The sequence below is a fragment of the Aplidium turbinatum genome, chromosome 3 (assembly GCF_918807975.1).
Source record: "Aplidium turbinatum chromosome 3, kaAplTurb1.1, whole genome shotgun sequence".
In the NCBI taxonomy this organism is placed as follows: Eukaryota; Metazoa; Chordata; class Ascidiacea; order Aplousobranchia; family Polyclinidae; genus Aplidium; species Aplidium turbinatum.
Window position 1 is genome coordinate 26,012,983 of NC_137474.1, and position 17,604 is coordinate 26,030,586.

The 17,604-nt window shown below is 39.5% G+C and overlaps 1 protein-coding gene across 2 annotated transcripts in view; it reads left to right on the plus strand.

Annotated features, from left to right (window-relative positions):
• The window catches only part of LOC145767597 (H(+)/Cl(-) exchange transporter 6-like), a 155,169-nt gene extending 140,850 nt beyond the window's left edge, over window positions 1–14,319 (plus strand). For both annotated transcript variants that reach the window (XM_082579447.1, XM_082579448.1), the window contains 7 exons: window positions 868–974; window positions 1,251–1,446; window positions 5,778–5,884; window positions 6,317–6,443; window positions 6,720–6,827; window positions 7,039–7,164; window positions 9,015–14,319. In XM_082579447.1, coding sequence (XP_082435573.1) covers window positions 868–974; window positions 1,251–1,446; window positions 5,778–5,884; window positions 6,317–6,443; window positions 6,720–6,827; window positions 7,039–7,164; window positions 9,015–9,104 — 861 coding nt within the window. In that variant the 3' untranslated portion in view covers window positions 9,105–14,319. The remainder of the gene's footprint in view (window positions 1–867; window positions 975–1,250; window positions 1,447–5,777; window positions 5,885–6,316; window positions 6,444–6,719; window positions 6,828–7,038; window positions 7,165–9,014) is intronic.
• The last annotated feature ends 3,285 nt before the right edge of the window (window positions 14,320–17,604 follow it).

Here is a 17,604-nt window from a genome sequence, read left to right on the forward strand (position 1 = left end):
AAGGTATCGAACCCATGCCAACCGATTCAGAGGCTAATTTCGGCGGCCATTTTGAAAACCAATATGGCGGATAATTGCAAAGTGGTTAACGCTTGGTATCTAGGTATGCGTCTAATGGATTTCTTGACCCTTAAAACATAGAATTAGCATGTTTGATAAAGTTTCTAAGTTTATTAGGAGCCAAGATATATCAATATATATATTTTGCGGCGGCCATTTTGAAAATTCAAAATGACGGCCATGGGGACATCTCTGCAAATGTAATCAAAGTTTTTCAGAGTCCTCATGGTCTAAGCTTTCCGAAAATGTATAGGTTTGCTAATCTCCAAAAATTTTGAACGAAATTACATAACGAACCTGACTAACATTTAGGTTTATTTTATTCTGACGATATCAGTTCAGTGGCCGAGGGGTTTCGTCTTTGGAGCTGGTAGATCTGGGTTCGATTTCAGATCGGGTCATACCAAAGACTTTAAAAACTGTACCCATCGTGTACTTTCTTGCGTGACGCACAGTGAGGATAAGTCGGGTAATGACATCGTAAATCTGTGATGACATCGTAAATCTGATATAAAATTAAAAGTGAGCCCTGTCGTTAAAAGACCCCAGCAGTTGTAGAGCAACAATAAATAAAACCATAACATTATTATTATTCTGAAGAGAGTCAGACGAAAACTTGTAGCTTCGAGCTATGAGCAACATTCTACTTTTAATTTTCAAGTTCTATATCACCTGTCAACTCTTCATAAAACGATTTCTTTCGACCTGAACTATTGAATATATCATGCACAATTGGACATTGTACAGTAGATCGTTGTGTGACGTTGCAGCCACGTTGTGATGCGACCTGAGTATTAATGTGTGTAGGTGGCGAAGTGGGCTGGTGATCTCGGTAATGAAGGTCTCTATGACATCCACATCAAGCTCAAATCTGTTCCTCTACTTGAGTGGGAGGCTCCGCACTTCGCTGTCAAGTGAGTTGTCGCCCTTCTTTTGATGCTTGAATTGGTTTTGCACTAATGTCAACAAAAGTAGCAAACATGTCGTGAAGGTGTTTGCTATGGTTGACAAGATCTGGGGTATGATATTACAACTTGACAAAGTGTTGCATGTCTATCATGTGGTAAAGTGTGTGTTTTGTTATGTGATAATTTTGTCAGTAAGTAATCTTAGAAAATTAATAAATATAAAAGTGCTTATTTTAATTGTTTTGAATCAACAGAAGATAATAACCATGAGTGCATTGGCAGCTACATGGCATCGGACATCATGAACACGAGGTTGAGCTTTGTCAATCCACACACTTACATCCGATCCCTGATCAACCTCCTCTCCACTACGGCACACAACTCCTTCCCTGTGGTTACCCGCTCCACCCACGTCCCCCTTGTACCTGTCACCCCCGCGAAAAATATGTCCTTGGACACAGCCAACCTGCGTTATCGTGTAAGTTGAAGTTGACGTTATATTGACGCATATGTACGACCAAGTTTTCGGTTATCTAGCCGTTGTCAAGCATCAAAAACTGATTCATTGAAATTTAATTCAATATAAGAACCAGTAGAGAATAGATTATGTAACAAAACAGATGGCTGAACATGTGATGATTTAATTGTGAGAAGTTGCCCACTTAAATACGTTTAAAAAAATGCCGGCCCTCCGGCAAGCAACTGCCTGTTGAATTCTTGATTGTACGGCGCTTGTGATGTACACTTTAGCCATATTTAAAGTCATTCCGCTGTCTATGACTCTGTCAACTCTTGTTGATTATTCCACAAGCGCAGATAAAAAAAAATTGTTGAAGTTAGTAATTCGATCAACGCATCATATAACAGCCGTCTTTTAACGGGACACTCCTGATGGAATATCAACATTTTTTTTGTCTGGATTTTAAATATGCTCAAATTTTGACTTTATCCAATAATTTGTGTGTCAAAACTTACTTAGAAGTAAAGCTCTCCGGAATCTCCAATGAGAGAGTATTTTTCTTCAGTTTATTTCTTCAATAGCATGACTAATTGACTATGTAGGTAAGGGATGGAGATCATCAACCAAATTTTATTTTACAGGCCATGAGTTAATGTTCGTGTTGAAGGTGTGGCCTGCATTGTCTGAGTGTCGAGAGCGATGTCTTCCTTTCCGCACCTCGCGGTCTGTTGTGTTGGCAGAGTCCATGTTCAGGGCTGAAAGGTCTCGCTTAACAAGTTCTTCCCAAGAAAGTTTTGGTTTACCTTGACCTCGCTGTGCTGCAATGTTGGTGCATCTGACCTGAGAGATCCAGGTAGTGCTGCGCTCAACGTGCCCAAGCCATCTTATTCTGCCCTATCGGAGGACTTCATCAATGTCTCTTATTTTAAGCCTAGATAAAAGAGTCTTTAAACTGGTTGTTGTCTTCAGGCTTGACCAGGCAAGTCCATCTTACCAACGTTCTGTGATTATGTTGTAAGCGCTTGATGATGCTTGCTAGTGTTGCCCACGTTTCAGAGCCATGGAGCATGACACTACTCACACAGCTGGAGTTAACTTGATCTTTGATGGTCGCAGAAAGTTGCTTGCTTGTGAGAATAGAGAGCAGTTCTCTGAACTTTTACCAGGTTGACTTGCACCGTGTTATGGCTGCAAGCTCCCACCCCTCTCCAGAAGGGGTGGGAGCTTAATCATGGCATAACACTTAATCATGATTGTATCTCCAAGGTAGCAAAAGTCAGCTACCATGTCAATTGTCAAGTGTGCCACCTTCAACCTCAACCTCGCTTACTGGCCTACTGTCTATGGGTCTTGATGTGCCCTTATAGCGTGGGCATAGGTATTGTGAGTCCGGTCTGAGTGGGCCTTTTATTCATCTGCGATTCTTTTGGAACCAGTGAGAGCAATTAGTGCAAAAAATAGAGTTTTTTCTCGTTCTACTTAGGCATACCGAACAACGATACTTTCCTGATTTTCCCAGGAAGTTCATGTTGAGACCAGTATCGTTACACTGGTCTTTCTTATGTTCACTCTTAGGTTCTTTGCTTCCTTTCCTTCCTCCAGGATGTGGTTCCATCAACTGGTGTTTCTAATGAGGTGTCAATGTTGACAAGGTCGTCAACGTACAACAGCTTCCAATGACAACCAGTGCGCAGCTCATAACAGGACTTCTGGGACGATGATGAAGAGCAGCGGGCTCAATACAGAACCCGATATTGTATATCTACCGCCACTCTGAAAGTGTCACTGTATCCGTTTCCAACACGCGCACGGCTCCAATCATTCAAGTACATTGATTGTACTTTTCGTACTAGCCATCACTCAACATTCAGCTTACGCATGGCCAGGTTTTTTTTTAAGGTTTGGTTTGGGTGACCGCTAAGTAGTTTTAAGAGACCGCAAGTGTTTCATTTAAATACCAAAAAATAGCCATAACTACATACAATCAACGCAACATAAAATGAATTATTCGACAAGGCACAGCTTAAATGATTGTGACAGCGACCAAACAGCCTGCCCAACACGGCCGCCAAACAAGTTTGCTGCACAATCAAGCAAAGTGTGCTTGTTGGCTTCTGCTTGTTATGTTTCCACACGTAAAAACTGATCATTATGCGCCATAAATCAGAAATAAACATTGACGAGTATCGAAGGTGCACTTTTTTTGTGAATAACTCTTTGATTCAGCTGTTAGCTGTACCTCCACTTATTCTTTTTTCCGGACGTGAACTATTGATCGTAGGCTATATTTGTATTATCGACAAGACATAGCGAGAAACAACCATTACTTTTCTACTGTAGTTGCAAGTCCAAATTTTGGGAAACCGCTGGAGAAATTTGGGGGACCGTTTCGGTCCCCCAAAACACCTTAAAAAAAACACTGCGCATGGCCCATCAGATCACCTTCCTCGGCACTCGATCAAAAGATTTTTCAAGGTCTACAAAAGCCATGTAAAGAGTTTTATTTACGGAAAGGTGCTTTTCTTGAAGTTGACGGATGATGAAAATGGCATCAGTTGTACCCTGGCCTCAGTGGCCTGTCGTAAAGACGAATTGCATTTCATCGATCTGCACTTGCTTCCTAATCAGTAGTTCTGTAATTCTCTCAAGTGTTTTCATGGTCTGATCGAGCAACTTCAAACCTTTATAATTTCCCCTATCAAGAGCATCTCCCTTTCCTTTGTAGATGTAGATCAGAGGTGACGAACCTGCGGCCCGTCAAAGAATCTTGTGCGGCCCGCAAAACAATTTGACAATCTCAAATGGTCATGTGTTTTCGGCAGCACGCACCTATGCGAACAGTTCTTTTCTAAAATGCACTTTACAAAAAGTCGTTACAGTTCGAGGCTGACAGATGAAAATCTTAGTATGTAGTTGAGAGTTGCCACATCGTCTGTTCGACCTAATATTGAACCACATTGAAAGTTATCATCTACATTGTAGATGATAAAGCTTTCTTATAATAAGAGATAATAACAGCAAAAAGTTATAAATGATAAAAGGTCTCATTTAAAATGAGACTTAATAAATTTATCCATTTACATTTCTAGACCAATTTATTTAGGTTGGTGCTGAAATTAATATCATAAATGTCTTCAATCGTTCATTTCAGCATGTCCGTGCCTTTGGTTCCAACCTCTGTTGACCTCTTGCGGAGGACACTGGTACAATTCTCTTTAAACTTTTACCGGTAATTCCAGTCACACTTAATCAGATAATTATGCCCAGTGTTTTTTTAAGGTGTTTTGGGGGACCGAAACGGTCCCCCAAATTTCTCCAGCGGTTTCCCAAAATTTGGACTTGCAACTACAGTAGAAAAGTAATGGTTGTTTCTCGCTATGTCTTGTCGATAATACAAATATAGCCTACGATCAATAGTTCACGTCCGGAAAAAAGAATAAGTGGAGGTACAGCTAACAGCTGAATCAAAGAGTTATTCACAAAAAAAGTGCACCTTCGATACTCGTCAATGTTTATTTCTGATTTATGGCGCATAATGATCAGTTTTTACGTGTGGAAACATAACAAGCAGAAGCCAACAAGCACACTTTGCTTGATTGTGCAGCAAACTTGTTTGGCGGCCGTGTTGGGCAGGCTGTTTGGTCGCTGTCACAATCATTTAAGCTGTGCCTTGTCGAATAATTCATTTTATGTTGCGTTGATTGTATGTAGTTATGGCTATTTTTTGGTATTTAAATGAAACACTTGCGGTCTCTTAAAACTACTTAGCGGTCACCCAAACCAAACCTTAAAAAAAAACCTGATTATGCCCACTCTGCATTTGGCCACAAGGGCCGAAGAAGCCCTTCAATTGGTAAGATAAGACTGGGACGATGGATGAAAACGAAAGTAGATGAGAAGAGGAAACGAAGACTTTAAAAACGATCGTGAAAAGTACAGGTGAAGAGTGAGGCAAACATGATCGGTCTAAAGGAAGACTGATGGAAAAAATGGGGTGGAGAAAAGAATGAAGAAAATCGCTGCAAGGAGGGAATCTGAAACCCCTATTAGTGGGAACAAAGCCGACTTTGGATAGCGATCAAACAAAAAAGGCCTATACAGCTTATATTAGCAAATACTTTTCTCGGTTCGACACACATATTTTCGAAGCCTTGCTTACCAAAATTAACGACACAAAACTAAAATTTTAAATCTCTGAAATATAACTTCATTTTTTTTAGGGCGGTTGGGGTAGGGTAGTATCTCTTGTCAAGGTTCTGGCCGGAGCTGTTGGCCCATGTACTCCAAGAATTGTTGTTTGAATAGCAGTTGTTAAAATTAAAGTCGTTTAATTTTTAATGGTTTTTCAGTCTTCCAGCCACGTGTCTCGGATGCAGATAGAGAGATCCCGGTCTGAATCCCGCGAACTGATCAGTGTTTCACTTGAAGGTGAAGAAAAGGATTTGCTGCATGCGAGGTAAGAAGGTTTGACAGCTTATCACTCCAACCGAGACCACAGCTTCTGACTTTGCAGTGGTTTATAAACCAACAATTAAGTCGAACAAATAGTGATAGCATCTTGGCTCCACACTGAAGGAAGTCAGTATGTTGTCATGGGTTTATGGAAAGGTACCAAGGCAAGTTTTCTGTTCTGCCAGTTGAGTAGTTACAGGGGATGCTGATTGTCTGATATCAACACTGGAGAAAACTTGAAAGTTTTTTTTATTTATGTTGTCACCACGCACAAGTTTTAGTAAGTCAAACTAAACGTGCACAAACAATCCGTTTTTGTTGGTTTTGATGTAAATGTAAATAAACTCAATTCTGTAAATAAACTCAATTCTGATGCAACACAGTATAGTGGTTCAGGAGTTATCTCTCTGCCAGTGACGATTCGTTGAACTTTTAGTTCCAGCCAGGAGAGCTGCGTGTCGCTGGAGGACAAGCTACGACCTTTGACATTTCACGGGATGATATTGAGAACCCACCTTGTCACTCTAATCCAACAGAACGTCAGCTACCCCATCAAGAACGGGGTGAGTTAACCAAACAACTCACTGAGTTATTTGGAGCGATGACGTCTTCTATCTCCTTCGTTTTGTTATTTACTGATGCAGTTCTGTTGGATACGTGCTGTAGCGACTTATTTTCAAACTCAGGATTAGATTTTACCAAGCCTGGTTTGCATCCGCTGCGCAAATACAAATTTGCCAGCAAAGTCTCAATCTCCTTGTACAGTTGTTGGAAGGTATTCCGGGGCACTGAACATATTTGGATAATCCCGACAACTAACGATGTTTGGTTACTTGCAGCCTAGGTCACAACCGGAGTTGAGTTACGAAAGCCTCAATAAGGATTACCCTCGCTTCCCTTCCATCCATGACCTGGATCTCGATGGGATTGACACCAAGAACATCATAGTAAGGCTGTCGCTTCTGGTGTCAAGATATCATTCAAATGAATAGGTTTTCTAAAGTGAACACACAAGCGTGCTTCGAAGCCATTGTTGTTGTCTGGCAACGTGACAGCGGCAATGCTTGTAATTGATATCATGAAATGTTTCATTGATGGTTGCTTATTGTGTTAGTAACAAGTGATATGGAGTTTCAGTTTTGTTCTGGTATGTTCTAGGATTTGACCCCATACATGCACCCTTGCCCCCACATCGTTCACCCAGACTCCCCCGTCTCCCAGGTCTTCAATCTATTCCGCACGATGGGATTGCGCCATCTTCCAGTCATAAACAGTTCCGGAGAGGTGAGCTCATGTGAGACGTCATTGGTTGGTTGATTGTGTGATTTTTTTATCTTTTGACTGAGAAAGCTGCTTAATCCTGGCAGTTCCACATACTTGTAGAGGCTTTGAACCCAGTGCTTCCACTTCTGACAATTGATAAATCCTCTTCAATTTCCTTTTTTGTCCTGAAAAATCCCTTTTTCCTCAGTCGGAAATCTTTCAAAATTTCCTTCATAGGCGAGGTTATTTAGGTTAAAAAAGGTGCTAATACAACTTTAAAGTTATTATAATCTCAGTTAAAGCTATTTTAATCTCGATTTTATTCAGTAGCACCGGTACGGTATGTCGAAGCAACGTTGTTTTATTAGAACAGTAGGCTGCACAAAAGTAGCCCATATTTTACAATAACATGGTTTACTTCCTTTGTTCACTGTTCAGCCAAAAAACTGCTTGTCAGTTAGTCGGTTCTGGGACATTTACCACCTGGAGTCCTGGACATCATTTACCAATTACCACTCTCATCTTTCCTACCCGGAGTTCCTAACCTATCCCTAACAGCAAAAATGTACAGGTGGTAAATGTCCAGTTTCAACGAATTATCCATCCATTAACAAATTTATTTTTGTGTTTAGTTTAGTTTTCCTTGATGCGCTAAGCCGCTAACTTAACACTATTGGCTAGGCTATCTCTTTTTTCCCCTTGTCAGTAACGCCTTCACAATCATTTGAGACTGACGAAAAACTCCAGGATACTAGGCCTATTCATGATACTGACTCAGTCTGACTGTGTACACTATACATGTTGTATACATACTACATAGCCTCTATTATTATGACACCATCAGTTAGCATAGGCAAAAACTAACTTTTCTAAACATATCACTAGCACTAAAGATATCACTAGCCTAAGCTTATCATACCTAACTGTACGTCGAACCTCAGTGAACTTTGTCATTGCTACTCAACTTCAACTGTAAATCAACGGATTACCTAATTTTAACTCAAAGAATTGAGAACTAACTCTCTCACTACAGTCTGCAATCACGTCCAATTCCCAAAGTGGCGATAAAAGAAATCAAGCGATAGAAAGGCGAGGATGGGACAGGGAGTAAGAGGGGTTCCGGATGGCGAGTGACGATGGAAACCAGCTGATCATCGTTATTCCAGTCGTTTTTAGAACTTTTGAAAGGGAATATGAATAAAATTTTCTTTAAAATTGCTAAAAAGAACAAATCCCTTTTTAAGACAAAAATTCCTTGTAAAATTGTTAAAAATCCCTAAAAAATCCTTTTTTTCTTCAAATCCCTTTTTTATCCTTCGAAGCGTTGAAAAATCCCGATTTCGGGATAAAATCCTTCAAAGTGGAAGCACTGTTTGAACCGCTGACGCAGGCCTGATTACCGAGATTGACAGAGTGAAGTTTCCGTTTGTTGTTGAAGTTTTGTTGTTTGTAAATAATTCCATCTGCTAGGTGCCCCTGAATAGAAAGCTATCCTTGAAGTGCGTTGCTCAAGCGCACACCCCGAGAGTCGAACTATCTTGTTACTTTGTGCACAAAGTCGGCCGTGTTGGCTGTGGACTTTGTCAACACACAACCAATCATCCCAAGCTGTTGCAATTATTCAGCGAAACGCGTGACAAAAAGAGCAACAGAGAGGACAAACGGTTACGGATTGTTTGTGACAGAATTATTTAAGACCGTGGCAGTTTTTTAGCAAACTCATCAGCCACAAAATAGTTCTGTCCCACCAGCCAGCTGTGCAAATTCTCTTGATATTTTTAACTTGCTTGAGTAAAACGTAGGCAGACGCTTTACTCAAGCAAGTCAACGGCGCGCTTGTCCTGTCAATCAAACGTGGTTTGTGCTTCCAGATTCTCGGTCTGATCACCCGTCACAATCTCACCCATGAAGTTCTGGAGGAGCTTCATCACAAGAAGGAACGAGACGCGCGCGTTGAGTGACATTGCATCGATCAGTGCTAGGGGGGATTTGAACGTTGCTATTTTCAATATTGTTGCTAGCGTCCATGTCATGCGATTGTTAACTATTAGGGAAGGTGGAAGTTTCATCTTGGCTAAATATTTTTTAGGCTAATTTTTTTTTTGTAAATGAAGTTGTTCCGAGTTATAGATTTTACTCTTTTTTTTCTAATTTTGTCAAAAACAGTACTTAACTTCGTAGAACCCATAGCGATCTATAATATAAAGATCGCCATGGTACAAACTAAGCTTATCTTTGCTTTTTTAAGAGATTGCTCTCTTAAAGGAAAGGTACTCTACTATTTCATTTTTTCTTGTTTACAATGATCATATGTTGCATAACCGGCTGCATAGCCGAGTGGTGAGAACACTGGAACGGCAATCGAAAGGGCGCCGGTTCGACACCGCTCATGAGCATGCAGCTGTGTCTTTGGCAGGACACTTAAAGGCATGCCTGAAGGTGGACACGAATATTGGCTTCCTTGCCTTCCCGCCCACTTAACCTAAATCTTCAACAACCGGGTTGTAAGCCTGGATACGACAAAAAAATATGCAATTAATTTGGACATAGTTTTTGTGTTGTTAGCTTCTTAAAACATTGATCATAATTGAGTAACCCCAATGTCCGCCGGGATAACCTTCCAGCTTGGTCGGTAATGTTTCGAAATTACAATCCGATCTTTGTTAGAAACCACAACGAACCTGCGTCTTCTTCCGGCTGCTCCCACTTGATTTTATTTTTATAAGCTTCGTAATTTTTTAAAAGGAAATCATGTTTTTCAATATTCGCTTCACTATTGGCTGCTTCTCTGTACCATTCAGTAGCGTAGTGTGTAAGGGGCACTGGGGAGCACGTGGCGCCCAATCATTTTAAAGTTACAGAATTTTTTTAAATATTTTTTATTAAGGTTTGGCTTAAAACTTTTATGGATTTTGAACTATCAAGGGTGTTGGGGGTATGGGGGTCACCGCTCACTTAAATCTCGCAATTTGTGCATTTAAAACTTTTCTGTTTTGAGAACTCGAATGCAAGACAAGAAATGGTAGTGACAGTCCAAGATAATGTCACAAATGAACTTGGTGTTTTTCAAAACAATGTGACCAACAAGTATTTACAAACGCGTTTATGACATTATTATAGTCTTTCGGTCGCATCGAAGTAGCCTGCTGTTCTGTTTTCAACATTCAGTTGTATGCAAAAGTCAGTACGTTTAAAATCAGTTTGCTGTTTTGCGACCTGCAGACCACTAATTTTAATAATAAAGGTATTTTATGAGTTTTTGCATTACTAAAACCTTTATCCTTATTCTTTTACTGTAGTAGTTACATTATTTATTATTCTTTATCAGCGCTGACTTAATTGTTAGACCTAATTATTTTTGTCTACACTGAGGTTAAAAAAGACAGAAATCTTGTTTTGATAACATCAATTATAGCCAAAGCATTTTATGTGACAGGAACAAAAAAGTAAAAATGTGTTGGTGGTATCAAAATTTCTAATTTTTGCCGTCTAGCAAATTTTTTGTACATAAGCCTATAGTTGGACTGTGTGAACCAATATAATATTGACCCATGTAAACTACCCGCTTGAATAAGCTTAACAGGTCTATTTTTCACTTTTGGCTAATCTAGTTTCTACAGGACTACAATTTTCACTTGTGTTGAAACTACTCGCTTTAAAAGCTTTCAGACCTATCACAAAATTTCGTTTTATTTCAACGCAAAAATATTTTCCGTTTTTCATTTGGACATCGTGACAATTTAGCTTCGTAAAAGTGCTCAGCCAAGATATATCAACTACAGTTTCGCGTAAGAAAGTTTCATGCAAAATGCTGTATATTCAAAAACATTAATTCTTTTTATCGTATACTATAATTCTTTTATCTTGATTTTCTTTTGGAGTTAAACGTCTTAAACGAAAATAGTCCTTTGCCTGATTTGCTTCAAACACCCCTGGTTGAAAGTGATTTGATTACGTTTCAGCAAAAGCAATCAAACCTTTTTTTAACAAAATAAGCCTATCGCAAAATTGTAAACTAGGCTGGCTCAAAATCTCGAAAAAAAATTTTTTTGTTTTAAATCTTTCGAAAGTTTGCAATAATGATCCTTTTGGTAAATATATCTCTACACCAAATTTCACAAAAAATATTAACGTTTGACCCTGGTTCACCTGGTTTGAAATTTTTCAAAATATCAAATTTTCGCTTATCCCTGAAACTGCTCTTGCTATCTTCTAATGATCTAGCATCTTAATGGACACAATAAGAGGCAGTAACACAAACTTGTGGCAAGAAAAGTGGTTTAATTTGCAACTCCATGAACACTGATACGTGTATTACTCTCAAAATGTCGAATTCTACCACATTTCAGATATGATTTTCTTTGTGCACTATTGTGAATTTGGTTTCAGCAAGAGGCTGTTTTGTTTTATCGGAGGTCTTTCACCACCTGATAGAGAAATTGTTTTTGATCTTGTGATTTCGATAACGCAGACTGATGGTAGTCTGTGACAAGTCCAAGAGCTCGATCTGAAAAGTCATTTACAACCTTGCGATGAGAAAGTCGTCCTTTAATGCGGTTATAATCCTTATCTTTTTTCCAGAGAAAAGCCCGTTTGGACAAAGATAGGCTTCTCGTTAATAACGTTGAAAAGAAACCAAGACTGTGCCAAATAAGTCCCTTCCGCTGGGTGGAAAATGTAATGGCAGGCATCTGCTGCTCAGCACTTTTCAAAGAAGATTCTTTGCTACTGTATATCTCTTCATGGCCCTAGCCATACTTTGCTTTTGTTGCACATCGACGTCACTGAATAGAAAAGGACGACCAAACGCTCTGTCAGATACCAAAAGTGGTTTTCGAATTTGCTAGTCATTCTGAATTGTCAAAATTTTTCAGATTTATGTTCTTTTACATTGGTGAGCAAGATTTTGTATGAATTCAAATCCTCGACAGGAGTTTGAAAGGGTAAGGCTGCTCTTGACCATACCTTGACATAGACCTGGCATAGAAACTTAGGCACGCTTAATGGAGTAGATTACCTTCGCCATCCAGCGTGCCAAATGCCTTGCACCAGGTGCATTTATTCTAAATACTTTTCCTTCTGGCAACACTCTCCCTGCAATATCAATTATCATCCGTAAGCTATTTACCACAGAAACGTGATATATCTGCAATAATGTAGAGGCTACAAAGTAAAAACAGGATACTTACCAAGAAAGATGAGAGTCAGCTCTAAAATTTCTTGATAATCTTTTCTAAAATTATCATTAAGTAATGCAGCTTGACAAAACGAAATGGTGTTTTCATATTTAGTCTTTTCCTTCCTGCATTTTACTTCACGCACTTGGAAGTCATGTTTGTCAAGGGAAGGCCGGCGATCGAGAAGAACTTTAAAGGCTGCTTCATTTGGTGATTTTGTGGTGCTATACACCAAATCAGCAGCCGCTCCACACGAAAGTTCCAGCACATGATGTCGACAAGCTAGTTGCAATAGACTACTTCCAAATGCTCTTTCCAGGCGCACAGTTACTCCTTTATGAATTCCTGTGTTAACTGATGTATCAAACACCAAACCGATTATCCAAAAATTGAGAACTTGTTCATCCCAGTTAGGGCTCAAAGGCTCTAAATACTGACACATCCATGGGTTGAAGCTCGTGAGTTGTGTTAGATGGAAGACAAAACAATACTACTTCATACTTGTCTGCCTCATCCACAATGTCGAAACAGGTAACATTTGGCCCCATCAAAGACCAGAAGAACCTTCCCGGGCAGCTTAAACTTGGCAAAATATTGCAGCCACTTTATGAAATAATTCATGCGTCATGCCGCTCTTTTCTGCCATCTCAAAACATGATAGAAGGGGTAGATTGTCACCAAGGATTTCTCATCTGTTCTTCTCCTTGAAAAGAATCATGTGTGGAATTGTTCCTTCGGCAGCATTGACACAAGCTATAACTGTTGCATTTTCACCATGTTCGGGTGCCACAAGATGGACTCTTTTCTATTCCTCTTGTGCAGTTACTGTCTGCTGATGATGCAAGAGCAAACGGTGAGGTTGATCAAAAAGTTCCATGTTTTCCAATACGTTTTTAGCTTGGTATAGTAGTCCTGTACAATGAACTGATTCAACTTTTGTGCATGGGCATGATGCATATGCTGAGCGTCGTCGTAGTTCTAGCCATCGCTGCTGAATAGACCATTTTTCACCTGCCAAATAACCTGTGAATGGGGTGTTCCAGGCCATTTTTATCTGCAAAGCCAAAAACAAACTTTCGAATAATTTCCGCAGTTAATGGTAACCCAATGTTTGAAAAACGAATAATTCTCTCTACGTGATTATCGCAGCCAATCAGATTACAACAGCTGTTCCTTGCTTGCTTTGGTTTTCCAGATATGAAAGGGTGGGCCTTATTTGGGCAGAGTACCTTACATAAAATTGACTTTACTGACCAATTTTGGTAGAGAGGTGATTTTGTTTTCTTTTTTTATGTCTAAAATTGACCAAACGATAAAAAGTTGACTTTTTATTAACTTATCGAATAAAGATTTTTAAACTTACTCCTTCTGTCCAGAACACTTACTTAAAATAACACCGCAATAAGTTTCTAAAAAAAAACTTAACTTCATTGGCTTTATTTGCCTTACTTATAATTTTTTTTCGGCTTATTTTATTGAGAACACAGTAGCCCACTTTGAAAATAGTGATATTATGAGGTCTATAATGAACATTTGCAGGCAATACAAGAGAAATAGCGAAATACTCAAACATTTTCCCGCTTGCCTTGTGCGCCGCCTCATTTTCAGTTGTCTGCACGTGTACCCTGGCGTGAAAAAGGTTAAGAAACACTGCCTTATACGTTTGCAAATAGGCCAAGTTTAGAAAGGTAAAAATAGCAAGGTTTTATTACAAATGCGTTCAATAGATAATGGGTAAATTTAGAATGTCAGTTTGGCATAGACCAAAAATTTCCTAAAGCCAAGCTAAACTTTCATGTCGAGTTAAATAGTTTTGCTTCTGGAGTGCCCCCCATTCAAATCAGTCACGCTACGCCACTGGCACCATCTATAGTTCAATGCAGTATATTTGCTCTGCTGCCTTGATATAGTGCCACATTTTTCTCGTCTGTGCAATAATTTCATGGCTGCCTCCTGTGCATGTATTGTGTTTCCCTTTAATAAACGCCATATCCCATCACGTCTTCTGCTTCATGTGCGATAGATCGCTATTCAATGGACCACTAAACGATGTGGCAGTGCGCCCTGGCAAAACCACTGTCGCAAAGTAACGTTAATACCACATTGAAAAAACATGGTAAAGTAACATTTAATTCAATTTGTCGGCTGCATAGCCGAGTGGTGAAGGCGCTGGAACGGCAATCGAAAGGGTGCCGGTTCGACACCGCTCGAGAGCATGCGGCTGTGTCTTTGGCACGACACTTAGGCATGCCTGAAGGTGGACACGAATATTGGCTTCCTTGCCTTCCCGTCCACTTAAATCTAATCCCTTCCCGTCCATCTAAATCTTCAACCACCAGGTGTAACCCTGGATAGACAACAAACAAATTCAATTTTGTTTTTCTTTGACGGAATCCAACAGCAAAAAATTCTGAAAAGTTTGGGTGTTCATCAAGATTGTTATCATTTTCCAGCAGTAGCTAGTTTCATTTGATAAAAAAGGAAAGTGAAAGTAGAATCATGCGAGTTGTTTTATTGCTTCACTGACGTTTCGCGCACCATAACAATGCACACCTTCAGAGCGAATAACATACAAAGTAAAATTTACGAAGTAGTGTACTGCATATGACCACCCCGATAGCTATGGATGTGCACTTGAGCAACGCATTTTCAAGTAGGCTACTGCTCTCCATTCAGCGGTACCTAATGAATGGAATAATTCTCCAGCAACAATAGTGCAGTCGTGGGAGATTTTTTGTGAGAAAAATTTTTATCAAGCTGATGCTTTGCTCAGACCTTCCCCATATTATGCAGATGGCTCAGAAAAAATCCCCATCAATCAGATAATGGGAAACCACCTTTTGGACCCTTTTTTCCAGATGACGTCACAATCCCTTTGGGTCCAACAAATGAAAATTTCAAGTTTTTCAAAATAGGACATATTATACATCATTTTTTAGCTTTTTTCAAGGGGAACAACTTTTTCTATTAACCAGAACCCTGAAAATGTACAGAAAAAAAGTTATTACCGATTAAGTAAAAGGAATTTCAGGCAAATTTGAAATTATTTGTCACTGTTGGACTTATTCTTCTATATTCTTTAACGAGAATTAAACAAAGTAAGCGAAACATAAATTGAAGCTATCATCATCGTCAAAGATGTTGCTTTCCTCCTCGTCTTGTCCCGTTTCATCTTCATTGTACGAGCATTCTTCGGTACCAACATCGACGTTCTGCAGAAGTCAAAAAAAGTCTTCATTCTTAAGTTTTTCGTCTATAGTCTCTGGAGTATGTCGTTCATACTAATTATTACTTAGATACGAAAAAGATGTGAAACTATCTTTGTATTTCAAGCATACTTACTATACCGTACTATTACATTCAACACCGTGACTCCAGATATTGCTGATAATTGCAGAATTTTCTTTTCATCTATGGTTGTACGATCAATTATTCCTAACCAAGCAGCACACAGTAAACAGGACAGCGAAAAGCTTCACCGGAATTTGGACAGATCTTGGATCGAGCAAACTCTTATGCGCTCAATTAAGTCGCGTGGAGGATTGACGGAAGGAAACAGTATGACAGAAAGTGTTCGACATCTTTGGGTTTTGAGTGTGAGTCACTCGGCAAGTATTCATGAAGCAATGACGCAACTAAGCAAGGCTCAGTTTCTATGAAGTAACCAGCATGAAGAGCTGGGTGCTACAAGAAAAAAGAAGGATTATGAAGATTGTGAAAAGTTTCTGACCTGGTTAACAACGAAAAACCCACTTTTGGTACCAGATGGAAACCTATTTTCTCTTTCAAACGGTCTAGTGTCCATCGCTGGAAAAGATGACGTCAATTGTGAACAAGCAAAGCAAATTGGTCAAAATATCCAGAAAGGTTTAGATGGGGTAGCAATTACTAACGCATCAATCAAACGCAAAGATTGATCAAGCCATTAGAATCCTTAATGGAAGTAAACAAAACAAAAAGTGGTAACTTATTGGTTCGAAAGTCATGTTCAATAGGATGATTGCTGTTGCTGAAAGAGAGGAAAGCCTTGAGCAATTTTTCGAAATCAAGTTGACTTCAGAGCCAATGTCGATGTTCAAGGAAGGCATGATGAGAACGCCTGACAAATCCTCCCTTCGAACAGTTCTTCTGCCTGGTTCTTCGTCGCATGCCTTGGAGGAAATCAACAAGCAAGTGACTTCTATTATTATCGATGGTAGTGCATTACTACACAAAGTTCGCTGGAAAAAAGGAATGAAGTTTTTGGAAGTTTGAAATGCGTATGTGAAATATATCCAAAACCATTTTACCCATGCTGTTATTGTTTTTGATGGCTATAATGACGAAAGTACTAAAAGTCACGAGCACTTGCGCCGAAATTCCGTTTCACAGAGCACGTTTGTGAAAATTGATCCGAGCAATTCACTTCCTTTTACTCAAGATCGCTACCTCAGCTGCATCGAAAACAAGGCTGGATTCATCAAGTTTGTTTCTACCCTTCGGAGACAATCCGTAGTTTAAGTTCGCAACGGCTCTGATGATGCTGACAGTTCCATTGTAGCGAAATCCCTTGATTATGCTTCTCTTCGAAAAGGTCCAGTAAATGTCATTGCTGATGATACTGATGTAGTTGCTATGTGACTGCATCATTGGAAGACTGACACTAATGATGATATTTACTGCGACCAGGAGCGTTTCAACAAAGCTTGGAGCATCAAAGAAGCCAACCCAAGTATTAAAGATATCAAAGAAGATCTTTTCCTCCATGCATGGTCAGGTTGAGACACAACGTCATCGATATTTGGAAAAGGGAAAGGAAGTTTGGTTACGAGTTTGCGAAAATCAGAAACGCTGAAAGAGAATTCTGCAATCATCAGCAATGTCTGGAGTTCCCAAAATGAGGTCGGAGAAGCATCTATAGGCCTAGCTGCATTCAAGATCTGGTATGGTGGCTATGAATATTCAACGCTTACTACACTCAGGTATGTATTTTTACATTGGGATTATATAGTAATGTTAACACTTTTAAGATATTGTCCAATTCTAGATACCCTGCATCTGCATGTAATATTTATCTTTGTATACTTTTAGACACAGCAAATACATGCATATGGCATGCAAAGGGATAATTGCACCGAAAATGCTGCCAAAGAGCCACCAGCCTACTTCCATGGGCTACGTCTTTACTTGGTGAAGAATTTAAATTCAATGTTTGTGAATGGGGATGGAGAAACAATAGCAACAATAACGAACTTGTCCCAATAATCCCAGCCAGCAAGCCTATATGGGACCCATGTGAGCTGCC